At 44.6% G+C, this 27,587-nt stretch overlaps 2 protein-coding genes across 4 annotated transcripts in view; one reads left to right on the top strand and one right to left on the bottom strand.

Moving 5' to 3' along the window:
• MED12L (mediator complex subunit 12L) overlaps window positions 1–27,587 on the bottom strand; it is an 837,051-nt gene that overhangs the window by 250,289 nt on the left and 559,175 nt on the right. For all 3 annotated transcript variants that reach the window (XM_082251515.1, XM_082251517.1, XM_082251516.1), the window contains exon 17: window positions 20,010–20,157. In XM_082251515.1, the coding sequence (XP_082107641.1) occupies window positions 20,010–20,157 (148 nt within the window). The remainder of the gene's footprint in view (window positions 1–20,009; window positions 20,158–27,587) is intronic.
• The window catches only part of LOC309551077 (P2Y purinoceptor 12-like), a 90,848-nt gene that overhangs the window by 41,932 nt on the left and 21,329 nt on the right, over window positions 1–27,587 (top strand). The window lies entirely within an intron of this gene.

The raw sequence follows: 27,587 nt of genomic DNA, 5'->3' as shown, positions 1-27,587 counted from the left end.
ATATCGCTCAACAGTTCCTTACATATTACCGTGCGTTGTACAATCTGGGTACCCCGGACCCTGAAGTCCCCCCCGCAGACAGAGCAGCACATATTAAGGCATTCTTGCAGAAATATTCCCCCCCTCCCCTTTCACCGGAAGCCTTGGCAGAATTTGATGCGCCCATCTCCTCCCCCGAACTGCATTTTGCACTCAAACAACTTAAACCGGGGAAGTGTCCGGGCCCGGATGGCTTGTCGGTGGGATACTACAGGACCTTCGGGGATATCCTGTCCTCCCCAATGCTTGCGGCTTTCAACTTCTTCTCTGATTCCCCGACTTTGCACCCAGATTATTTGGAAGCCCACATTACCGTCATTCCTAAACCCGGTAAGGACCCTTCCCTGGTCTCCAATTACAGGCCAATTTCCCTCCTCAATGTTGACATCAAACTGTACGCCAAGTACTGGCGAACCGCCTGCTACCCCACATTCCAGATGTCATCTCGCTCGACCAGGTGGGTTTTGTCCCCGGCCGCGAGGCCCGGGATAACACTCTCAAGGCACTCAACATCCACCATTGGCTGACTTCCTCCGGCACGCCTGGATTCTTCCTCTCGCTCGACGCGGAGAAGGCATTCGACAGGGTTGCCTGGGACTACATGACTGCAGCATTGGAGTCTCTGGGCATCGCTGGTCGCATGTTGAACTTTATACGGGCCCTTTACTTGTCGCCCTCGGCTAGGGTACGGGTCAACGGAGGCCTGTCGGACGCCTTCTCCGTGTCGAATGGGACCCGACAGGGTTGCCCCCTTTCCCCCTTGATATACATTATTACCCTTGAGCCCCTCCTTCGCCGCATTAACTCTAATCCCGATATAAACGGAATAACCGCAGCCCATAAAACCTATAAGCTGGCGGCCTTTGCCGACGACGTGTCGTTGTTTTTGACGAACCCTGCAATCTCCTTACCTAACCTTCTCCGGGACCTTGACGCCTTCCGTCTTTTATCCAATCTTAAAATTAATTACGCGAAATCAGAGGCCCTGAATATATCCCTCCCGCCATGCAGGGTGCAGTTCTGCAAGGACAACTTCCCTTTTCGCTGGGAACCCTCTGCTATCACATACCTAGGCATCCAAATCCCTTCAACTCTTGCCGACCTTTACTCACGCAACTACCTGCCACTGTTGCAGTCTATAAAAGCAGACCTCTCTAAATGGGAATCTTTCTCCTTCTCCTGGTTCGGCAGGATTGCGGTGGTCAAAATGAATATCCTTCCCAGGCTTCTCTACACTATGCAAGCCGTCCCCTTAAAGCTCCCTCCAGCGTTTTTTCGTTCGTATCGCTCCGCATGCACATCCTTTATCTGGCGTTCGAGACGCCCCAGGCTGTCTTGGGACGTCTTGACTGCCCCGAAGGAGATGGGTGGCCTGGGATTGCCGCACCTTCAGAGATACTATTGGTCCTGCCACCTGGCGAGGGTGGTGGACTGGCACAAACATCGTCATGTCAAAGCTTGGATCGCGTTGGAGGACTCTTCCTCCCCCATCCCCGTACAACACCTGCCCTGGATCTCAACACCTTCCTTTCCGACGTCGTGCTACAAACACCCGACCATCAACCCCACAATCGTGATCTTTCGCAAGTTGTGCAAGACCTTGCACCTGGCATCCTCGCCTGGCCCTATGGTACCCCTTATTCAAAATCCGGACTTCCCTCCGGGCCTCTCCTACATCCCCCCACAGGGATCTGCTTCCGACGCTCCATGCAGGGCCGAACACTGCTTTCAAGCGGGCTCACTGCTCTCTCAACATGATTGGGCGCAGAAATACCCGGACTTTCAGCTTCGCTTCTTCAATCACTTGCAGCTCAGAGACTTTCTCCTACGTACCCCTGATGTCTCCTGCTGGTCTAGGGACCTCACCCCCTTTGAGACCCTATGCAGATAGTCAGACCCGCAACGGCATCTTATTTCCCTACTATACTCCCTCCTCTCTTTGCAATTACCACTTCGCCTCGTCCGTTTACGGGCTCGGTGGGAGGAGATCGCGGCCAAAACCTTGTCGGATGATGATTGGGAGCGAATCTTCTTTCACATTCACAAGGGTTCCAGGAACGTCCTCACACAGGAGACTGGCTTTAAAATCTTCGCACACTGGTACAGGACGCCTGAACTTTTACATAAAATATCGGCGGACCTCCCCTCCCTTTGCTGGCGCTGTCATCTTCATACAGGATCTCTCCTACATATCTGGTGGGACTGTCCGCAGATCCAGCCATTCTGGAGGGCGATACACGCCCTCATAACCCGTATCACTACCTATACACCGGATTTCAGCCCGGCACAATTCCTCCTCCATCATTCTTCCCTCCCCCAGCGGACGTACAGGAGGTCTCTGGTCTTCCATTTAATCTCTGCCGCCAACATGTGCGTCCCATGCCTATGGCTGTCTCCCTCCCCACCCACTGTAGCTGATTGGCTGCGGAGGGTTGGAAGGATCACCCGTATGGAAGATCTCACGTTTCAAGCTCTTGACACTCCCTCCAAATTTTATGACATTTGGGCCCCGTGGATCGACTTTGCTGCATCGGATGAACACCGTCGCTTGATGAATACTTAGTCTGACATTAGCTTGCCACACCCCACCTGCTTCTCGGTCGTCTTCCGGGGGAGTGCGCCCACACTCCTCTTCTCCTCCCTTCCCCATTTCCTATGTCCCTTCTACTCTCCCTACCTAGTGTGCTCTCTCTATCCCTCTATCCCCTCTTTTTATGCTATTGCTCTCTTTCCTCACTGTCTCATGACGCTCTCAGTGTCCTCCACCCCCACCTGCTCTCCCTGAGACTCCCTTCTCCCCTACCTCCTGTCGCCTACCGTACCCATGCGCAGCGTTGGGCGGTCTATCTGCATGTATGGATGGTGCGCCCCCGGCCCTGGACACAGTGTGTTCCCCTTGGGGGTGTCCGATTCGGGGGTGCCCCATCCAAGACATTCATTTTCCTGCCTCCTGGCCGCCCCCATCCTCACTTCTCCAGTTTGAGGGGTCGGAATTCTCTCCTTTCCTCATTACTCCCCTACCCCGTAATTCCCAATACCCCATATGATTGCACTGAACCCCATAACGCATTGGTTTCGGCCCATGCGGCTGGGATATGAACCTAAGCCGCAGCGGCCCTCTGTACTTGCAATAATATACTGAATTCTTGGCCATGTATTGAACAAGGCCGGGTCACTTTTGCTTTGTTTATACCTCAGTATCTTCCGCAGATGGCATCTCTCTGCTCCTTGATACAGTTTATGGTTATTTTGGATGTATACTGTTATTTGTACTTGTGTCTGCTGACTGTACTATATTGCCATCACTTGTTAATGTTTTTTATTCTTCTCAATAAAATGTTTATAAAAAAAAAAAACAGAAATAACGGATGTTGTCATCAAGCTGCAAAATCTCTGCAACCAACAAAAGGTATAAGGTGAATCCTAACACGTAGCTTGTAAAAAACACTCTTATCACTGAAAGGCTTTTTACTTTTCCAGTAATGTAAATTTGGCACTTGGTGTTCACATTTGGCATTTTGCCTTTTTTTTTATAAACACATAAATGAAATTCTTCTTTGTGGATAGTTTTAACCTTTTAAAGTAAACATACAGTGGTGGAGATTATCACCTTCACTATACTACCAAACGGCAATGGAGTCATTTTCAACAAGGAAATCAATGTTTTTTTTTATTGCATTCAGTTTTTCTATATTTAATTTTGATTTATATAATAATTCCTATAACTCCAGGTAATCCAGAAGATTCTATAGTAAAGTCACAGAGTGACCCTGTGCAATTGCGCAGCTGTTATAAAAAAACATTGGTTTTATTATTATAATGGATGTTTATACAAAGCAAAATCATAGAACTTCATTATAAAGCATATCTTTAATAAAGATTTATCAACTCCTACCAAGTTTAATCCCAGTTCATTTAAAACACAGATGTTAGTATAAATATATATACAAAAATGGATTACGCGCCTATAAATATTGCTTGCATGATTCAGCATGTCTGTCTAATAATTTAACATATCAGGACTTTTTTTTATCCCATTTTCAGATGAAAAAAATGAAATGCACTTTTAAGATTAGCCACAAGCTCACTAATATTGCCTGCATATTCAGGAGACATTCTGCAGCATTGCTACAGTGAGACTGTTTCTTCTAGTGCCCAGCCCAGACTCTATGTCATCACATCCTGTAGGGTGAATGAGAACTAAGAATGGAGCAAAGCATCTTGGCACATTTACCCAAAGAGCCAAGATTGATATTCAGTTGGACTGGTATAGACTACAAATCCCAGCTGGCTGGGGAAGTAGAACAGAATGCTGGGTGAGGTAATAAAAAGTCTGTGTGGGGACAGAATCACTCTCTTGGGACCACGGCCTGCATCTGCAAGAAGTGACTCGGTGCTGCGGCCGAGTTATGGCCTATGCAACAGGAAGAAAGAGAGTAATTGCGAGCGGTTGCGGGAGCATCCACTGCCAGCCACTTCTGGTCATTCTGCAGCAGCCTGGAGGCTGAATGTTATCACTATTAATCTTTCAGTTAATTAGATTGAACTGCTTTATTTGACTGTGTGTGTGTTTTAAACACTTTTTTTACCACGAGAATGTCAGAACCCAGAATGTCAGAGGTGTTCGAGGACTTGCAAGGTCAGGGCAACCAGTGGGGCACAGATCCTTTAAGCGGCCCTCACGGTGGTAGCACTACATTTGGGGGCTCGTCCGGGATATCCCTCATGGGATGCTTAAGCAAGTTATGTTACAAGTCCAGGGCTGAAGAGAGAATGACTGGGGGGTTGACTGGAGTTGACTACAGTGGTGGAGTGGTGTTGGATGGGCTGAAGGAGATAAAACACCTGGCGAGGAAGGTTGCACTGGAGCAAGGGGCCTACCTTGTGGATATGAAAACCAAGTCTGATATAGATTTCACTTATGAGGCCATCCCCAATTGTGTCTGTGCAAGTGGAAGGCATCTACACTGCTAGATACAGGGGCACGGGTCACATTGTTATACAGAGACTTTTATGACCGATACCTAAAAGATATCCCTTTATGTAAATTTAAAAAATTGGAAATCCTGAGAATTTGGACTGAAATGTTTCAATATGATAGATACATCCCAATTAAGATCACTCTTGACCCAGCAGCCACCAGGAGAGTGGAAACATTTGACAGCCTAACGGTAGTGTGCCCTAGGCCCCCGGGGGCTGAACAGAACTCTATGCTAATTGGGACTAATACTGATCTGGTGAGATTATTAGTCCCATTGATCGGAGAAGATGGTTCAGTACCCAATGGGATACACCCTTGACTACACCAGGCATGCAAATGGGTGGCTCAGGAGCAGAGTGCCCCTGTTAAGGGGGTGGGAATATTGTGGAGACTGGGAGCCAAGGAGAAGGTGTTGCAGCCTGGGGAAATCACTTGCATGAAGGCCACTGCCAAGCTTACCTGGAATCAACCAGGCCCCGTTGTCGTGCTGGCAACAGATGCGCAAGCATCCTGTCGGAGTGGAATTGGTCCCAGAACTAGTCTCCTCCAAAGCTTTGTCCTGGAATGGGAGGAAGGTTCTAATCAGCATCTGAAACTTCACGGGTCACCTGATCAAAATAGGGGCCCACGTGCTGATGAGACATGTGAGTGCGGCTACCCCAGTGCAGCCAGCAGAAGTGACAAGAGGGGAAAAGTACCATCAACTGAAAAGCAAGATTTTTTCCTGCTTTGAAGCACTACCTCCTTAAGGGCAGAATAGAATAAAACTCCAACTGTCTAGATGGGAGAAGATCTTTTATCAGAATGACTATGATGTGGGGTGTGCTAAGAGTGCCTATTTCAGAATTCGGTTGCAGGAAGACAAGCTGTTTCGAGAAAGGGCCTGGCGAGTATCCCTCACTGATCTGGAGGATCTTAGAGAACAGCTGGCCGAGTTGAAGAGGTTGGGGATTTTTCAAGAGTCCAGATGTGTAGCTGATGCCGAACAGAAGGACTATCCCTGATCAATACACTACTCCTCGCATTGAAGATGCCCTCCAGTGTCTCCCAGGGGCAAAATGGTTCAGTGTGCTGGATTTGAAGAGTGGGTATTACCAGATACCTATGCACCTGGATGATAGAGAAAAGACTAAAAATAAAAATAATATACCACACAATGCAACTGAGAAATTTGTAATTGTCCCCTGCGCTCTGAAGTGAAATGACCTTTAATTTGGGATAAACCCAAGTTTTAATGCAAGTTACATAAACAAGTTGTCGCTACTTTAAAACAAAATATAAATAATAAAAAACACCAAATTGTTCTTATAGAAGTAAATATGGCATCAGTAGCGCAAACCCAGCATGGTCATAGTTTTCACATTATGTTTTAATTGCGTCCACAAAACATAATTATAGAAAGAAGAAGTCCATCATACAATGATGCCTTGAAAAAAACACAGTCTATGAGATGAGCAATAGTAGATGTAATACACTCCAGGGTAGAGGGAAAGGTATGCCAGTGTGTAGTTGTAGAAAATACCTCACAATCCTCCACCAGTGTTCTGGTCACTCCAGAAGAAATGGCAACTCACCAGAAAACAATGCCTACCCCACTCTCATGGATAAGGCAAATGCTCGTGATTTTAACCACTAGGGAATCTGGTGGATCAGCATTCACCTGCTCCCACTCACATGGATATGACTAGTAATGGGTTTGCATCACCTTGAGCTTCACCTGGATATGCTGCCAATTCCTCCTCCAATTCCGTGCACTGCCAAGAACCAATGAATGCTTTCCATGCAGCACATGCCTTCCGCCCAGTCCTAGGTGATGAAAACCCATTACTCGTCATGTCCGTGTGAGTGGGAGCAGGTGGAGGCTGATTCAAAAGATTCCCTAGTGTGAGTAGGCCTTCTGGCACCTCTAGAAAAGCCTCACTGAAGCACCAGTGTTGGCCTATGCTGATGCAGCTAAGCCATACGAACTTCATATGTACGCCAGCCAAGTTGGACTTTGTGGGATCCTTTACCAAAAACAAGACGGTGGCTGATAGCCTACGTGAGTCGCAGCTTGACTCCATCTGAGAAAAACTATCCAGTTCACAAATTGGAGTTTCTGGCCCTGAAATGGAGAGTTGTGGGTAAGTTGAAGGATTATCTGTACGGGGCCACGTTCGTGGTGAAGACTGAAAACAATCCCTTAACGTATCTATTGTCCTCAGCCAAGTTAGAAACCACAGGGCATAGGTGGCTGGCTGCCTTATCGGGGTTCCAATTCAGTCTGAAGTATTGGCCAGGGGCTGAAAATCAGGATGTTGTTGCTCTGTCTCGCAGGCCCCACTGACATGTAGAGGTTCAGAAGACTGGACTTATGTGACTGCTGAGGGTGTGCGGGCCCTGTGCCAAGGCACTGCTCAATTCCTTAAAGGGGCTTCAGGGGATGAGTCCATAGTGGCCCATCCCTCAGGAGTGCTAAAGTACTATTGTGACCTAACGCAAGTACGAGGCAAGGAACTTTCTCTGCTATCAAAGAAAGACATGAAGATGGTCCAGAGTCAGGACTCCTAATGCTGTTTAGCTATCGAAGCCTTGGCTAAGCAAGACCCAAGTTTGCTGCTAAAGCAGCACTGTGGCAGGGTCAAGGATAATACACCAAGAATGGATTAGGCTGCAGCTCAGAGATGGAATGTTGTACAGGGGAGGTCTCTCTGAGGACTCAGAGGAAAGGTGGCATCTATTTCTTCCAGAGAAGCACCAAGCCACTGTGCTGGTATCATTGCATTAAAAAAAGGTTCAGAAAGGACTTTCTGCCTAGTCAGAGATAGGTTTTACTGGCCTAACATGAGGGCCGAAGTAGAGAGCTACTGCCACTCCTGCCTGCCATGCATTCAACAAAAAAATCTATCAGTTAGGGCTCCACCCATGGGACATCAGAGAAGCCAAGGGCCCATGGAACTGGTCTGCATTGATTTTCTGTGCCTGGAACCCGATACAGGTGGAAGAGGTAACATCCTAGTGGTGATGGACCATTTCACTCAATCTGCTCAGGCCTATCCTAACAAAGAAACAGAAGATGAGGGCCCAAGGGACTTTAAAGAGACATACACAAAATTGTAAAATTACATTAGTTTACTGTATAAATTAGTAAAAAATTCATAGTGTTACACACAACAAAGATGATTGTCAACAAAAAACATTAAACATTTCCATTGCATATATGTACTTGTTAGTCTGAACTTCAACAATATCAATGGTCTGTGCTAGATTAATATAGACGCGTTTCGCCAAGACATAATTACGATTCATCAGGAGAAAAGCACAGATATCTTAAGATGTAGCAGTAGCCTGTAAATTTGGAGGTACTCAAGGTCCACTTGTCAGGACCCTACTGTTTTCACATATCCAAAGGCCTTTTCATTACTCCGGTTCCAAATACAGACGCTGCCAGACAAGACAAGACAAGAGAGGTTTAGGCCTTCTCCATCTTTTGGTCTTGCCATCTGGAGGGTTGCCTTCTCTGTGTGTCATGTTGGCCTGGTAGCCCTCTCCTCCCAACTCCTGGAGAGACTGAACAGCACAATTCTTCCATTTTTCGTAAGAAGTATAGCGCTTTCTTCTGCTTCTATGCACTTTTACTTGATAGTCTGGATATGTAGATACATAAAAACACAAGGGTCCTTGAGTACCTCCAAATTTACAGGCTACTGCTACATCTTATGATATCTGTGCTTTTCTTCTGATGAAGCGAAATTGTGTCTTTGCGAAACACATTGAGATTCATCTAGCACAGACCATTGATATTGTTGATGTTCAGACTAACAAGTACATATACGCAATGGAAATGTTTAATGTTTTTTGTTGATGATCATCTTTGTTGTGTGCAGCACTATGCATTTTTTACTAATTTATATAAAAAACAAATGTAATTTTACAAATTTGTGTATGTCTCGTTAAAGTCCCTTGGGCCCTCATCTTCTGTTTCTATGCAATATATTTGGGACTGAGACGCGCATGGTTTCCATACATGTCAGCTCAGCTCTTCTCTCTATCCTAACAAAGGTCAGCAGGCCATGATGGTGGCAAAGTTCCTTGTGGAGAAATTCTTCGACCACTATGGTCTACCCACTAGGATACACTCTGGCCGAGCAGAGACTTTGAGAGCCGATGAATACAGCAACTGTGCCAAATACTGGGCATATAGAAATCCAGGACCACCCTGTATTACCCACAGGGAGACCCTCAGCCGGAAAGGTTCAATAGAACTCTTCTGAACATGCTGGGGACTTTACCCGCTGAGAAAAGACAACATTAAGGAAATCATATCGCTGTTGTCGTGCATGCCTACAATAGCACTGTGAGCAATGCCACTGGATACTCTTCCTACAGATTAATGTTTTAAAGAGAAGCTTGGCTCCCAATTGATCGGGCCTTTGGGACATACATTGACAACACTTCCTTAAGTTCCCTTAAAGGATAGATCAACTATGGAGAAATCTGAAACCGGCATATGAGAGAGCAGTAGAACGCACTGCTGCCAGAGAACTGGGAAACAAGAAAAAGCTTGACCTGAAAGTAAGAATACAAGATCTTTAACCCAGAGATCGTGTGCGGTTAAAAATTCTAGGGGTACCTAAGAAGCATAAGTTGGCAGATTGTTGGCGTTCCCATCCTCATGTCATCTGCAAGCAGATTCCTGGGCTACCAGTGTACCAGATTAGACCTGAGGGAAAGGCAGGTCCCTTGAAGATGTGCCAGCAAAACCATCTGCTCCATTTGTCAAATACTGTTCGGATACCTCAGATATCTACTCCACCCCACCAAGAACCGACACCCTCCAAGACTCGGTCATGTCGGCGACCTCCCACTCCACCTGTGGTAAGCAGGATGAAGACAGCAAGGAGTACCGCACTGGTTGTGGCCTTTGACTTCAGAGGTTGATCAATTTTGTTGCTAAAGACTTACTGCTACCCAAGCAAGATTGTTCCCTAAAGGCCAAAATGTTATTGCCAGATGAAGAAGGTAGAGGGAATCAGGTACCTATTCTTAGTCCCACTGAAGAAGCCAACCATTCTTTTCGAGGGCTTCACTCTGAAACATATCTACAGATTCCCTATTGGAGCCTCATGCCCTTACTGATATTGGAAACTCAAAGATGAACTTTGTACCTGAAAACCATTCACCCATCAAACTGAGGCGGAACATAAATCCCCCGAAGAGACTTACCTATGACACCTTAAGAGAGAACTGTGATTAACTAATTCTCACCGTCTAAAGACAAACCCCATGCTTGATCCCACTGCCATCAGTTGGGTAGGGGGTGACCTTGACCCAACCTCTAAAACTGCTGGGTGGGCCACAGCAATTGCTCTGGTTTGTCAACTTGTCAACAAACGGATTATGAGTTAACTCAAAATGTATATAAATGGTTCCAGAAACATCTAGAAGTGTGTTGCTATTTCCTAAGGTTGAGTTGTGATTCCTTTCTTCTGAGAGACTCCAATGTATCCCCTCCCCATCTCCCACAAGATATAAAAGCCATTGGTGCCATAAGGACCCATACTTCCACCCAGGACTCTATCTACTAAAATAGTGGGTCTAAAGACTTAAGGGTTGCATTATTTGAATTAAACCAAATACAGGATTTATACAGTTACAGTTCTTTGGGACTGTGGTGTCAGGGGACAGAAGGGAGTGGTCTGACATGAATCTGATCATTCCTCTGCCCTTTTTCTGCTTGTATTCATAGAGCTCAATCTAATCAGAGTTTGTTGGTTCTGTGTAAGTGTTCATATTATACTGCAAACAGCTATCAATGTTTTGACTGTTTCTACTTTCAGGGTTATTTGTTGTAGTAAATTCCCTGCATGTAACGAGTTTATGTTGCTGAATGTCATTGCTATTAATCTTTCAGTAAATAAGATTTAACTGCTTTATTTGGCTGTGTGTGTGTTTTTAGGCACTTTTTGTTACCACAAGAATGTCGGATGTCATGTTACAGATAGGATTGGCAGCAAGGATGGGAAATGTCATTATAATGGGGGACTTTAATTATCCGGATATAGACTGGGCAGAAGGAACCGCGCACTCAGCCAAGGCTAGGCAGTTCCTAAATATTTTGCAGGACAATTTCATGGGTCAGATGGTGAATGCACCGACAAGAAACAATGCGGTACTTGACCTACTGATTACCAACAATGCAGACCTGCTCACGGATATAGAAATACGGGAAAACTTAGGGAGCAGTGACCATAGGTCAATTGGTTTCAGTATTAATTACAGTAATAGGAAACACAAGGGTAATATTAAGACGCTGAATTTCAAAAGAGCCAATTTCCCTAAACTGCGCTCACTGCTAGAAAATATAAAATGGGATAGAACCCTGGGAACAAAGAACACGGAGGAAAAATGGGAGTGCTTCAAGAGCATACTTAACAAGGGGGTGGGCCAGTGCATTCCACTGGGAAATAAATTTAAAAGAACAAAACTAAACCCTGGGTGGCTAAACTCCAACATAAAAATGTATATTAAAGCTAAAGAAAAGGCCTTCAAAAAATACAAGACTGAGGGGTCAGTGGCAGCATTTAAGCATTATAAAGAGTGTAATAAGAAATGTAAAGATGAAATCAGGGCGGCTAAAATAGAACACGAGAGACATATAGCGGAGGAGAGTAAAAAGAACCCCAAGAAGTTCTTTAAGTATATAAACAGTAAGAAAGCGAGGCCAGAACACATTGGCCCCATAAAAGATGATAGGAAAAATGGCCACTGAGGACAGAGAAAAGGCGGAAGTGTTAAATAATTTCTTTTCTTCAGTCTTCACAAAGGAATCGGGGGTCTACACGAACCCAGCTTGTAAGGCCGAACTAAATAATACACCTCAGGAAGTGCCGCCATGGCTAACAGAAGATAGACTTAGAGCTAAACTAGAGAAGCTTAACATAAATAAATCCCCGGGACCGGATGGCTTGCACCCGAGGGTTCTTAAAGAGCTCAGCCAGGTGATTGCCAGACCATTATTCTTGATCTTTAAGGATAGTTTACAGACGGGTATGGTGCCAGCTGATTGGAAAAAAGCCAACGTGGTACCAATATTTAAAAAGGGGCCGAGATATATCCCGGGTAACTATAGGCCGATCAGCCTAACATCTGTAGTCTGCAAAATATTGGAGGGGATGTTAAGGGACCACATACAAGACTTTAGTAATGAAAACGGTATTATAAGTATTAATCAGCACGGATTCATGAAAAATCGTTCGTGCCAAACCAATCTATTAACCTTCTATGATGAAGTGAGCTGCCACCTAGATAAAGGTAAGCCTGTGGATGTGGTGTATCTGGACTTTGCAAAGGCCTTCGACACCGTTCCCCACAAACGCTTACTGTACAAACTAAGGAAGATAGGTATGGACCATAAGGTGAGTACCTGGATAGAGAACTGGCTCCAGGGGAGAGTACAGAGGGTGGTGATTAATGGGGAGTACTCGGATTGGGCGGGTGTGGAAAGTGGGGTCCCCCAGGGTTCTGTCCTGGGACCAATCCTGTTTAATTTATTCATAAATGATCTAGAGGAGGGGATATCTAGTACAATCTCAGTATTTGCGGATGATACTAAATTAGGCATGCCAATATCTTCTATGCAGGATGTGGAAACCTTGCAAGCGGACCTGAACAAAATAACGGAGTGGGCAACTACATGGCAGATGAGATTTAATGTTGAAAAATGTAAAGTAATGCACTTGGGGGCCAGAAACCAGAAAGCAAGCTACTCGCTAGGGGGGGAACCTCTGGGTGAGTCTAGGATGGAAAAGGACTTAGGGGTACTGGTAGACAACAGGCTTGGCAGTGGCATGCAATGCCAGGCCGCAGCAAGCAAAGCCAACAGAATACTGGGATGTATAAAAAAGGGGATTCACTCCAGAAATAAAGAGATTATTCTCCCGCTCTACAAGACTCTGGTCCGGCCACATCTGGAGTATGCTGTCCAGTTCTGGGCACCGGTCCTCAGAAAGGATGTGCTGGAACTGGAGAAAGTCCAGAGAAGGGCAACAAAAATAATTAGGGGGATGGAGGACATCAGCTATGAAGAAAGACTACAAGCCCTGAACTTATTCTCTCTGGAGAAGAGACGATTGAGGGGGGATATGATATCAATGTACAAATACTGTACTGGCGACCCGAGCATAAGGAACAAACTATTCAGAGAAAGGAGATACAATAAGACACGTGGCCACTCACTAAAACTAGAGGAAAGGCGGTTTAACCTTAAAGTGCGTAAGGGGTTCTTCACTGTAAGAGCGGTAAGGATGTGGAATTCTCTTCCACAAGCAGTCGTATCAGCAGGGAGCATTGATAGTTTCAAAAAACTGTTATATGGACACCTTAAAGACCACAACATACAGGGGTATACAATGTACGGCTAAAAGCAAACACACACACACATCATAGGTTGAACTGGATGGACTGATGTCTTTTTTCAACCTCACTAACTATGTAACTATGTAACTATGGAGCCCAGAGTATCAGAGGTGTCAGAGGACTTGCAAGGTCAAGGCAACCAGTGGTGCACAGATCCTTTAAGCTGCCCTCACAGGGGTAGCACTACATAAGTTATTAAATAAGTTATGTGTGAAGCCCAAACTCTTTTGTATCCAAAACAATTTATATTATTTTGCTGAATTTATATAAGTTTTTGTTATACATAAAGACCTTACCCTCATGTCAACAGTTTTCTGACTGTGAGAAAGGCCAAACAGTTTCTATTTCTAAGACCATTATATTAAATAGCAGGTAATAAATGGATTTTTAATTCTTACTTACCTGTAAAATCCATTTCTTGAAGTACATCACGGGACACAGAGCTATAAATCATAATATATGGGTTATATAGGCCACCTATAGGTGAAGGACACTGGCAACCAATCAGAATTGATGACCCCCTATATAACCCCTCCCACACAGGAAGTACCTCAGTTTTGTAGCAAGCAATAAAAGACCCCATAGAAGAGGGGGGGGGGCCTCTGTGTCCTGTGAAGAAATGGATTTTACAGGTAATTATGAATTAAAAATCCATTTTTATATTCGTACATCACGGGACACAGAGCCATAAATCATAACATATGAGACACCCCAAAGCAATACATCTGAGGGGAGGGGGACACCAAAGCATACCACCATCTGACCCTTAACAGAAGGATTACACCGCCGCCCGCAGTACACTGCGGCCAAAGGCAGACTCCTCCTGGGAACCCAACATCCACTCTATAGAAAAGAGTGAACATATGCACCGACGACCAGGTCACAGCCTTGCAAATCTGAGCCATAAAGTCTTGATGGCGATTCTACTCCTCTGGTAGAATGTGCCTTTACAGGAAAAGGTGGAACCTTTCCTACTAAACCATACGCCTGGGTAATAACCTGGCGAATCCTGTAAATAAAATTTAAGTGCACGCATTAAATCAAGGGAATGCAATAACTTTTCCTCCTCTGACTGAGGATCTGGAAAAAACAAAGGTAGTCTAGCGCTCAGAGTGCTGCTATCTGATTACGCTATTTAATCTTTATAAAGGTAGTATAATGTCCTGATTCAAATGAAAGGCGGACACTACCTTGGGCAAAAAATCTGGGTGAGGACGTAACATCACCCTATCTTAATAAAATATCAAGAATGACTCTTTACAAGAAAGAGCTGCTGATACTCTTCTAGCCAAAGTTATCGCAATCAAAAAGACCAGTTTCATGGTCAGAAACCAAGAACCAGGGGAACCTGCCCCAGAGGTTCAAAAGGCTGTTTTTACAAAACTGCCAACATCAAATTTCAGTCCCAAGAACACAATGGTGGCTTCACTGTAGGAAGCAAAGGCAATATTCCCCGGACGAAAGGTTTGAACCAACGAATGGGAAGCGATCTGTTTCTGGAAAAAGACAGATAAAGCTGAAATCTGCCCTTTAATTGTGCACAGAGCTAATTTCATATCTACCCCTTGCAGAAAGGATAGAACTCTCCAAATAAAATATGTGCGGGGATGCCATTTCCTGGCTTCACACCAGGCAATGTAGGATTTCCAGACCCTGTAATAAATATTTCTAGAGACTGGCTTTCTGGCGTTTATCAATGTATGAACTGCTGGGCCAGACACACCCTGCTCTTCCAAGATTAAGGCTTCAATAGCCAAGCCATCAAATTTAGAGACTGTATAGCAGGGTAGAATATCGGGCCTTGAGAGAGCAAGTCTGGACGCAGTGGAAGGACCCAGGGCCTCATCACTGCCAACTTCTGGATTTATGCATACCAAATTCTCCTCGGCCAAGCCGGAGCTACCAGAATTACTGGGTTCCCCTCCAGCTGGATCCTGCACAACAGACGCGATATCAGCTGTACTGGAGGAAAGGCATAGATCAGGGAATACTCCTCCCAAATGACTCACTAAAGCATCCACTCCGACTCCGAGTGGATCCTTGCTCCTGGGCACAAATCTCTCCAATCTGTTGTTGAACCTGGATGCCAACAGATCTGCATCTGGGACCCCCCAGCATAGGCAAATCAACTGAAAAATCTCAGGATGTAAGGACCATTCCCCTGAAAACATCTGTTGACGGCTCAAGTAATCTGCCTGCCAGTTCTCTATTCCGTGAATGAATACTGCTGTCAGGCATGACACAAACTTCTCTGCCCAGGACAGGATGATATCCACCTCTTTCTGGGCTTATAGACTCCTTGTGCCTCCTTGATGGTTGACATAAGCCATGGCCGTGGCATTGTCGGATTGCACCCTGACAGGGTGACCCCCAAGGTCTGGGCGTCCAGGACTTCAGCGCCCGACTGACTGCACGAATCTCTAAAATGTTGATGGGGAGATAACTCTCTACCCAAGACCATTTCCCCTGGACAGAGGCTTCCTCTAGAACCGCTCCCCAGCCGGAGAGACTGTCATCCGTAGTCACCACCTTCCAGGTCACTGGAAGAAAGCATTTCCCCTTCTCAAGATTTCTGGTCGACAACCACCAATTCAGACTCCATCGCACACTTGGTAGCAGAGATATGATCCGGTCCAACGACTGAATTCTTCTATTCCACACAGACAGAATGTTGTTCTGCAAAGGTCTGGCATGGAATTGAGCATAGGGAATTGCCTCGAATGTGGACACCATCTTCCCCAGTAACATCATGCAAAGACGTATAGACAGATATCTCAGTCCTACTATAGACCGAACCTGATCCTTCAGGTCTGAGACCCTTCACGCTGGCAAGAATATCTTTGCCTGCACCATGTTGACAAGAAGCCCCAGATATTCCAGACGCTAGACTGGCTGTAATGTTGACTTTGCTAAGTTCAGTATTCAACCCAGATGTTTCAAAAAATGTACCGTCTGAAGGATATTTTGGCTTAGAGCTGACGCTGATCGATCTATTAGTAACAAATTGTTCAGATATCCTATAAATGATATCCCTCAGGACCTTAGAACAGCCAATACTGGAGCTAGGATCTTTGTGAACACTCTTGGTGCTGTGGCCAACCCAAAGGGCAGGGCCACAAACTGAACATGATGGTTTCCAATTGCAAAACGCAGGAACCTTTGATGGGTTTGAAATATAAGCACATGAAGATATGCATCCTTGATGTCTATGGATGCTAGGAATTCCTCTCCCTGCAGGGAGGATACGAGTGAACAAATTGATTCCATGCGGGATGAACGAACGTTCAGAAACTGATTCAGCGCCTTGAGATACAAAATAGGTCTCACATCCCTGTTTGGTTTGGGGATTATGAATAGGTTTGAGTAAAACCCCTGAAACCTTTCATCTTCCGGAACCTCCGTTATCACCCTCTGAGCTCTCAGCTGGTCCAATGCCTGAAAGAGAAAGCTTTCTTTGGCATACTTGGCCTCACAAACCGAGGATGCGGGAACACCCGGAATTCCAGCTTGTATCTCTGTGAAATGGTTGTCTTGAATCAACTCCACCCATGCCCCTGAGAAACACCCATGTGAGTGGGGGCGCCCCTTAACTGTGAGGCCTTAGAGGAAGACTTGGCCGGTCTCTGGGCCCAGGGCTTTTTCTGACCTTGCCCCAAGGGCTTGGGTCTGGATGCAGGCGGTTGAGGCTGTCCCCACTGCCTGGCTGGGACTGGAAGCACTGGTATTATGTGTGCTGGGGATCTTAAAGGAAGGACACCTGCTCTTCCTATTTACAGGTAGTAACGTACTGCCCCCCCCCCCCCCCCCGAGATCTTTTGGATATACTTATCCAGATCATCACCAAAAAGGCATTCTCCCTTAAAGGGGAAGCTAGCCAGTAATTTTTTTATATGGTAATTCTGCAGACCAGCTCTTTAACCACAGGATTCTGCGCATATGCACTGTCATCAGCGCAAACTGTGACATTTGCCTTATGGAGTCTGTAAGAGCATCTACTGCAAAATACAAAGTGCGAGGTAGATCTGACAGATCTCCCACAGACTCTCCTTGAGAAGGAACTGTCTTGGACACTCGCTTTATGCTGTCTTTCAAAGACTGACACATTCCTATGGCTGCTACTGCTGGTTGTACTGCAGAACCTGCAACCGCAAAGGAGGCTTTCAATAAAGAGTCCAGCTTTTTATCCTCTGGATCTTTAAAAACCTGGGCATTAGCCACAGGGCAGGTTAAATTCTTGTTAGCCAAAGAAATGGCTGCATCCACAGTGGGAATATTCCATTTCTTAGAGAACTTATCCTCCATAGGATATAACAATGAAAACCTTTTCGGAGAAACAAACATCCTATCTGGATGATCCCAGTCAATATACACTTCTTGTTCCAAGAGTGGATGCATAGGAAAGGACCAAGAACCCTGAGGAGGGCGCAGTGAGCCATGTGAGGAAAAAGAGTTTTCAGTTGACTCCAGGGGTGGAAGTTTAAACTCAGCCCGGACCATCTCAGCAAGAGACTGGATAAACAATCTCTGGGATTGAGAAGCTAATAGAGATTCCTCTCACTCTGACTCCCAAGAAGTGGAAGTTTCAGCTTGACCTTCTATAGGGTCATCTTCAGCTACATCTTCCACATCCTCCACATTTTCTGCCCAATCCTGAACTGATTCAGGGGGCAGCTCAGGAGAGGGGGATCTAACCCGCTTCTTTCCTCCATGTGGTGCTGCAATCATGTCAGCAATCCTACCCTCTAGGCTGGCTAATGCCGATGCCAAATCATCCTTGGTAACACAAGCTGTGGCAGAAGTACACGGAGTAGCTACTATGCCTGACAACCATAATGGCTCAGTTTTACTATTTGCCTCTGGTCTACCAGGATTAGTAGACACAGTGGAAGCATGGCTAGGGCCTTCAGGGCTTGATGATGGCATCACAGTGCCTTTTCCAACTGTGCTCCCTCCAGCCCTTTTTTGGGCAGACATTGCTTTATAGCAAGACAAACTTGAGGTACTACTCAAGGTCTGTGCTAAGCTTATACAGCCTAATGCACACAACACTGAATTACCAAAGATACAGGACCTATTAGTACCAGTAACATACACCCACAGTGACTCACGCAACCCAGCTGCTGCTGCTCTGTTTCCCCTTTCAGTCTGCAGAGGCTAGTGTGTTGGAAACCGTTCTTAGCAGAACGCGTCCTTTTATGCGTGCGTGGCATTTGCACTCACACCAAACTGCGTTAGACCATGTCTACCATGTGGCAAACATCTATATTTAAATGCAGATTTTTCCAGCGAACGCCATAGACACATGGCACGCAATGCAGCAGAGGCTACCATGCGAACGCTTATGCGCCAGGACTAACCCAAATAAATGGGGAAAGAGAGACGTTTAGGCTGAATACTGTTTGCCACAGCTGAAAGCACAGGGTAAGAACAACAATATGCTTTAAACATACTTTAAACATACTCTGCATAAACCTGCTACAATGTCCAGCAGCTTTTCAGATAATCAGCACAGAGTAAGCACATAAGAGTTATAATATGCTTTAAACATACTTTAAACATACTCTGCATAAACCAGCTACAATGTCCAGCAGAGACGACCATGCGAATGCTTATGTGCCACGGCTAACACAAACAAATGGGGGGAGGAGAGCAAATTAGGCTGAGTTTTGTTTGTCACAGCTGAAACTTTTCAGGTAATCAGCTCAGGGTAAGAAAAACACAGTGTAAAATATGGTATAAGCAAGATTTACATACTTTGCATAATCTGCTGCAGTGTGAAACAAGCAGTAAAACACTTGGCACAAGTCTCTGTAATCTTAATAAAGGTAACAGCGCATAAAATATTTACATTTTTGCAATCATTGAAGGTTTTTTGTTTGCTGTGTAAATATTTAAAATGGACTAACCAGTCCTGCCGCAGGAAACTGCTGTAAGCAAGTTTCTAATCTTCCCTACTCACGGTGAGCATAGCCTTAAAGACCTTCAAGGACAGGGTCCCCTATATCAGATGGGCCATGGCCTTGGGCCTGTAGCGCACCCTGCATGGAGTGTCTTTGGAGTCTGGTATTCCAAGGGTCCGGATTCCAGGGTCCAGTGCCTAAAAAGGACAGCGTTACAGGCAAAACCTCATATCTGCTTCCCGAGGCTCGGGTACCATCTTTTTAGTCCATTGACTGTTTGACCCCTTAGATTCAGTGATCTTTGATTGGGGTATGATAGCATAATCTTCTTTCTTCCTCTTTGAAACATAACAAACATGTGGAGCTCTTCTCCACAGCGACCTTCACCTTTTAGACACTGGCGAAAAAACTGAGGCACTTCCTGTGTGGGAGGGGCTATATAGGGGGTCATCAATTCTGATTGGTTGCCAGTGTCCTTCACCTATAGGTGACCTATATAACCCATATGTTATGATTTGTGGCTCTGTGTCCCGTGATGTACAAAAATAAATAAGTACACAGCTTAGTGGGGTACGTATTTGGAATTTGTCTTTTATTTATTTGCATTCAGGTTACTGCTTCTGCCAGATCCTTTTCTTTTTTGTAACAAATGACAGATAATTGTTTTACATAAAGTACAATGTTTCACTTACCAGCAGAGTCACTTGTGCCATTTGTATTGAGAATCTTCAGGAGGTCTTTGGTTATTTTCCTCAGCTGATGTCTAGCTTCATCTCTCTCTCTTCCAACTCCATACAAGAGAATCATTCTCTGATTACATTCATGACTTGTTGATGCTTCCTGCAAGTTCAAATATAACTACATTAAAATATTAAATCAAACAAGCAAATTAAAAAAATCACATTGAATCTACAACATATGTACAACCAGTTCAGTGTAGCACTGGAACTGGTTTCATCAGATCCTAGGGTTGTAATCATCTCTTGTTTCCAACCACTGATATTTTGATCAATGAAACTAGTTATAGATGGTGACTCCAGTCTTCCCAAAAAGTCTAGCCTAACTTTGTAAAAAAAAAAAACACCTACTATGTATTGTTACTAGAAGTGTACTTGCATCTTTTGTAAAGATATCACAAACACAACTCCCCCACCTAGCTGTTCTATATTCAATGAGAGCTTAAACACAAATTGTTTACCACCTATAGATCAGGCCTATTCTGACACTTTTTGTTTAAAAGTAAAAATTTGTATTGGAAAATTACTTGGAAACATTATATATATATATATATATATATATATATTTTTTTTTTTATTTATTTATATATATTTTAGCAGCAGTCCCAGAAAAGAAAATGGGGGTCATTGCAATTTTTAATATCACAAGGTATTTGAGCAGCAGTTTTTTGGGAAAAAAATACACATCAATTAAAAAAAACACAATATATAACCCACTTTTTTCATAAAATATGAAAGATGATGTTACGCTGAGCAAATAGATACCTAACATGTCATGCATTAAATTTACGCACGCTCGTAGAATGGCGCCAAACTACGGTACATAAAAATCTCCATAGACGAAGCTTTAAACATTTTTACAGGTTACCAGTTACATAGAAAATCTAGTGCTAGAATTATTGCTCTCGCTTTACCATTTGCGGCATTACCTCACATGTGTGGTGCGAACACCATTTACATATGTGGGCACGACCTACGTATGTGTTCACCACTGCGCACGAGCATGGGGGGATGAGGGCACTTTAAAAAAATATTTTATCATTATTTATTTTATAACTTTTCATTTTTATCACTTTTATTGCTATCACAAGAAATGTAAACATCACTTGTGATAAATATAAAGCATCACAGGTCCTCTTTATTAAGAGATCTGGGGTCAATAAGACCCCACATATCTCCTCTACAATGGAAAGCATAAGATCAAAAAAACATTCATCTAATGCTTTAAAAAAAAAAAATAGCCTAGTTTACATTGGCAGTGAACCGGAAGTGACATCATGACTCGCTCCCAGCCTCCTAGATCATAGAGATGAGCAGAGGATATCTTTCCTCTGTTAATCTCTATGGCCAGCTGCTGCAACAGTTTGATCGGTTCTCTGGCTTCCTCGTGACCGGAGAAAAAGGACTCCTCCTGCCGCTTTTAAAAGTGATCCAGCGGCTAATCAGTTGCTCCGATCACTTTTAATGGAAAGAGCAGTGGCTGAGGAAACTTTTAATACTGGGGTTATGGTATCTAGCTGTAGCGTACCCCCTAAGGAGCCGCAAGTAGACTGGGATTCCCGTCACTGCACAGCCAGGCACACCAAATTTTCACAGGGACACTTGAGACAGGGAACAGTCCGTGACTTTGTTTTCGTTATTTATTGAGAGTTAATAACTTGGATAGGGATGGGAGGTCATGGGATGCCCACTGACTTCAACAACAACTTTAGGGACAACTTAATATATACAGTCTCTTTAGACAGCTCCTCTTCTTCCAGAACCCAGTTGGATCACTGTGAAGATCTGACAGGCTCTCAGTCAGATTAATGAGATAGCCCATTACAGGCAGGAACCCGAGGCCCCTTGTATAGCTTGTGTAACTCCTGTGGCTTCTGATCCCAGCACCTGGCTGCAGCTGCCGTTTCACTAGCCCCCCAGGCTAACTTCTCCCCACAGTCCTCCAGAATGACCCTCACCAGCCCACCCAGTTGACTCTCAGGAGATCTCCCAGATTTGCTGACCTGCCCCTGCTGTCCTCTTTCCTTTCTCCTGTGAAGCTTGACAAAGGAGTGCGCATGCTCGATCACGGCATGTTGCGCATGCTCCGCATGCTCCGAAACATGTAGTGTTGCCCATATACGCCCACGAAGCCCAGACTGCCCGTGACGTCAGACGCTGCCGGCCGCAGCCACAACAGCTCTCTGCAACCCCTTCGCTGTCCCGACCCGGAAGCTGCCTGAGACTACCCTCGGACCCCTACCGGACAATCGAGCTGCACTGGACACAGAGAAAGCTGCCAGCAATCTGACTACCCCACGGAGGGCACCACAGCGATTGTTCAGATTTGATCCCAGATGTGAGTCACCGTATCCTGTTTGTTCCTAATAAAACTCTTTTTATTGCACTCCCGTGGCGCTCCTCCCCTCTTCCTTTGAGTCCCTGGCCTGAGGTCACCCCCCCCCAGACTAGGTGGCACCCCCAAGGGCCACGGACAGCCTCCTGAGGACTCCATCTCCATCTTCCGACTGACTGCCCCTGCTGGCATGACTCATGCCTATTTATAAGGTGGCCTGCCCCCTGCCAGCCCTTTTACTGGGGATTGGCTGAGGTCCTTATAAATATTCCAAGCAGCTCCTCCTAACTTCCACCCACTATGTCTAGAAAACAGAGAGAGGCGCCAGGGAGGCTGCTGCCCTAAATCACTGAACCCTGACCCTGACCCTGACCCAGATTCATAGTTCAGGCTTAGCCCTGAGCTAAAACACATTTTTACCCACACTAACAACAAACCTGTGGACATCTAGCACACATGTTAGAAGGTGCTACACAGCTGCAGCGGTAAGCAAGTGGTATTGCCCCTCCTGTTTCTGTATGTGGATGATGGCACTGTATTTATTTTAAAAAAACATCTAAGTACCTTTTTCCTAATTGAAATACAGCTGTCAAATAACGCTCTTTTCCAGCCTGTCTACAGGAAAAAAAAAAAAAAACATAAGCAGGAGGAGCTTCTAGTGCCCTGCTGCTGACCATATGTTCAAAATAAATGTGTGTCTACATGCTCACAAGCCTTGTCTTGCTGTCGGAACCTCCAGCTATTTGCCTTTACCTGGAACAGACCGGAACCTCGCAACTGATCCCGTATCCCGCTACCGGATCACTCCCTCACTACTGGACCCCTCTACTTACTAAACCTTACTAGTGATAAGTACCCACACAGGGGAATCCTCCATAACTAACTTACACTATCATCTTCTGCACATTAAGGACTGTTACTATCTATGCATACTAATTCTACCATCTGCACTGTTACATAGATTGCTAGCTCTTGAGTCTACTACCATCTATCCTTGCACTGGGTTAGTCTATCCTGTCTATGTCATCTGCTGTCCTTACCACCTGTTACCATACATGATTACTAACCTATCTGCATTCTACCTATTACCATCTACTACTCTCCTGAACATTACTATCAAGTGCTTACCACTACTGTCACTGTTCACACCTGTCCCTTCAGCACATCACCTCTATACTGTCATATACATCCTATAACTCCAGGAACATCTTATTGAGTGTGTGTATATCTGTATGCTGAAGCAGACAGGCCCACAGTGATGAGTCTGGAGAGTTGGATCTGGTATTCCAACACATCTCTACATGACTACTGAGTGGAGATTCTGCAGCTGCAAATCCAGCTTACAATAAAAACGCAGGAGCGTTACAGGGTATCTGTCAAAACTAGGTACCAACTTCCCCTCCCATAAAAAAATGACCTGCCAAAGGTGGCAGAGGAGGGGCAAGGGGACTTAAAGCAGAACTTCTTCTTTTGGGTAAAGCTCCGCTTTAATAGAGAGTTTTCATGTAGTACAGAAAAGCAAGAAAAACTTCAGAAGGTGTAGAGGCACATATTAGGTAATTTGGTCACGTCCCATTCGCATTTAAAGTGGAGTTCCGCCCGAAAGTGGAACTCATGCTTTCAACACTCCTGACCCCCTGACATGCCACATTTGGCATGTAATTTTTTTGGCTACCTAGATTTGACTCGCTCCCACTAGACTGCTTGAGCTGAAGTTCTCCTCTCCCCTTCTCTCCCTGCAATCTTCTGGGACACGTCAGAGGTTCCAGAAGATTTCTTGGCCATTCACGTCGCGCAGCTTGACAGCATGCACAGTGCTGTGAAGCTGCAAGCTCTCACAGCCGGGTGCCCACACTAGAGATGCCGGCGCTGCCAAGAGGAAAGGGAGAGAACTGAGTCTTCAGGCGGCCACATCGCTGGATCATGGGACAGGTGAGTTTGTGTTTATTCAAAGTCAGCAGCTACACTTTTTGTAGCTGCTGACTTATAATAAAAACAAAAATGAGTAGAACTCCGCTTTAATGCCTTGTTTTTGTCCAGAGGAAAGGATTCTACTTAATGTAATTGTAAGAAAAAAAAGAAAATATCCTGTTGTTTTAAGACATGATCTATAGAAAAGTGCTTGTGCCATGTAACTTGTCCCTTCCTATGTTGTAATATACATGATTTATCCTGCCTGTTCCTGTGTCCCCCTTTCTCTGCTGACCATGGTAATCATGGCTGCTGAGCCATGATACCGTGGTGAGTTTTCATGCCCCCGTCATCCCACTCTCTGCTGTGAATCCCCCTCCTCTCCCTTTCCTTCCCTGCCTGTCAGCATGAGAGCGGCTCTCCTCCGCGCCCTTCCCAACCCTATTTAACTGCAATATGCAGCAAAAATACTTGTATCCCCTCTGGATTGTGCAGTTAGTAACTACACTGTGTTTTTTTTTTTTTAAATGAAAAGGCTTTTCCCGCACCGCTGCTGTGTGGTCACGTGACTTCACTCTGCTGGATGGCTGATGTCACAGGGGAATCTCAGCCCCTCCTGCTGCTATGCATAGATTGACAAAGAAGAGCAGAGGGGGATCACGTGACCGCACAGCTGCGGTGTGAGAAAAGGTATTTATCCTTTTAATTAAAAAAAAAAAAAATCACAAACTATAGTTACTAACCGCATATTCCAGAGGGAATACATTGTGACTTTACAAACCCTTTAATCACTTTGGCCATAAATACTTAAGCCCAAATGTACAAGATTCAGTCAACCAGCAGGTTAAACAAAAAACACAAACTTGATTGTGCTACACACTCAATGTGGATGGGGGAATCCTCCCTGCTGAGCTATTGCATACTGACAGCAATGAGACTTTCCTACCATCAAAATACACTAATCAGAGTTGTAGACTATAAAAATAAATAAGTCGTGCTAAAACAATGTGACAAAATGAACTAAAAATGAATATCCATGAAGTCCATATGAAAAGACCAGATTAAATTGGAGATATCCACAGAAACCCCTATGGTAATATGCTTACCAAAAGACCATAAGAGAAATTCCGATATAAAGCAGAGACTCCCAATAGGAAAGAAAGCCTGAAGAATTCTACAGAGGTTGAGGTGGAGACTCTCAGAAGACCATGGTACATGGGAATTTCATGGAATAAAAAACATAAACGCCATAGCGTAAAACCAAACAAAAATGTATGGGTAAAAAGGAAGGTGCAATCACAATAGGAAATGTGAAACCATCACCATGAGTGTAAAGCTTCAGAGGTGTGACAAAAAACATATGTAGATGCTCCTTACCAGAGTAAATGTGATTAAAGCAGATAGTGACAATAAACTTAGACCAGTGATATCCTCCACCAATTTAGACGCTCCTTACCGGAATGCACTTGAATAACACATAAATCCACATGGGTAAGTAGATAGTGTAACAATCCAAAGGAACCTCTGATGATCCCAGGTAAGGTATAAGGGTAAACCTTCACCACTAGCCAGAGTGTAACAAACTATATACTATATACTGGTACTCCTTACCAGAAATATAAAAAATTGTGCCAAATAATATCAAATGTGCAGGAACTCGTGATACCGCCACCAGTCAAGGTGCTCCTTACCAGATTATAGTATATAACACACGTATATCCAAGTAGGTAGGTTAATATGGCACTCCAAATAGACCTCAGATGTTGCCAGTTACCTGCCCGCTGTGTGTGAGAGGCCACAGACCCACCACAGACTGTACTGTGTGCACACCACACTCATTTCGGGTGGCACAGTACCTTGCATTTTAAAAAAAAAAAAAAAATTTTTCCTCTGTCATAATTGCAGTGAGTGCTGTGTCAGGTCCACAGAGTGTACTGTACCCACTGCAGTGCCACTGCATGCCCACCCACCACTGATATATATACCGTGGCACAGCAGCTTGCAAATTAAAAATATATATATTTTTTTTATAATTGCAGTTGCCTGGGTGCCAGTGACTGTCAGGTCCACAGAGTGTACTGTGCCCACTGCAGTGCCACTGCCCACCCACCACTGATATATACGGTGGCAGGCATGACTTTTTTTGGATTAGTGTCTGGGGGGGGGGGGTCTAAAAAGCGTACTTGTGAAGTTTTAGCTCTGTAGCATGTCCAGAACCAGAAAAAAAGATCATATAGGTGTAAAAGGGGTTCCCACCATCCCTGCTCTGCTGAAAAATTATCTTTTTTTTCTGGTTCTGGACATGCTACAGAGCTGAAAATTCACAGGTACACTTTTTAGACCCCCCAGACACTAAATCACACACAAACAAAAGTTATTAAAAATTGTTATTTTTGATAGAGAGCCAATTATTGAAATAATAATAATAAAAAAAAAATAAAAAAAAAAAAATTCTTTGGATTTAGTGTCTGGGGGGTCTAAACGGTGTACCTGTGAAGTTTCAGCTCTGTAGCATGCCCAGAACCAGAAAAAAAGATCATATAGTTATAAAAAGGAGGGTTCCCACCATCCCTGCTCTACTGAAAAATGATCTTTTTTTCTGGTTCTGGACATGCTACAGAGCTGAAACTTCACAGTTACACTTTTTAGACCCCCCCCCCCCAGACACTAAATCACAAACAAAAAAAAAAGTTCTTAAAAATTGTCATTTTTGATAGAGAGCCAATTATTGAAAAAAAAAAAAAAAACTTAAAAAAAAAATGTCTTTGGATTTATTGTCTGGGGGGTCTAAAAAGTGTACCTGTGAAGTTTCAGCTCTGTAGCATGTCCAGAACCAGAAAAAAAAATTAGAATTAGGGTTAGGGCTAGGGTTAGGGTTAGGGTCAGGGCTAAGGTTAGGGTTATTTTTAGTGCTTAGGGTTAGAGGGTTAGGGTTAGAGGGGTAGGGGTAGGGCTACTAACTCTAACCCTAAGTATCTCACCGTAACCCTAACCCTATCCCCTAACACTAAACCTAACCCTAACCCTCTAACCATAACCCTAACCCTCTAACCTTAACCCTAACCCTCTAAGCCTAGCCATAAAAATAACCCTAACCCTAGCCCTAACCCTAACCCTAGCCCTGACCCTAACCCTAGCCCTAACCCTAATTGGTATTTTTTTTCTGGTTCCGGACATGCTACAGAGCTGAAACTTCACAGGTACGCTTTTTAGACACCCCCCCACCCCCCCCCCCCCCCCGACACTAAATCCAAAGAAATTTTTTTTTTTTTTCCAATAATTGGCTC

Source organism: Pelophylax lessonae (assembly GCF_965119305.1).
Source record: "Pelophylax lessonae genome assembly, chromosome: 3".
In the NCBI taxonomy this organism is placed as follows: Eukaryota; Metazoa; Chordata; class Amphibia; order Anura; family Ranidae; genus Pelophylax; species Pelophylax lessonae.
This window is presented reverse-complemented; position numbering and strand designations above follow the sequence as displayed.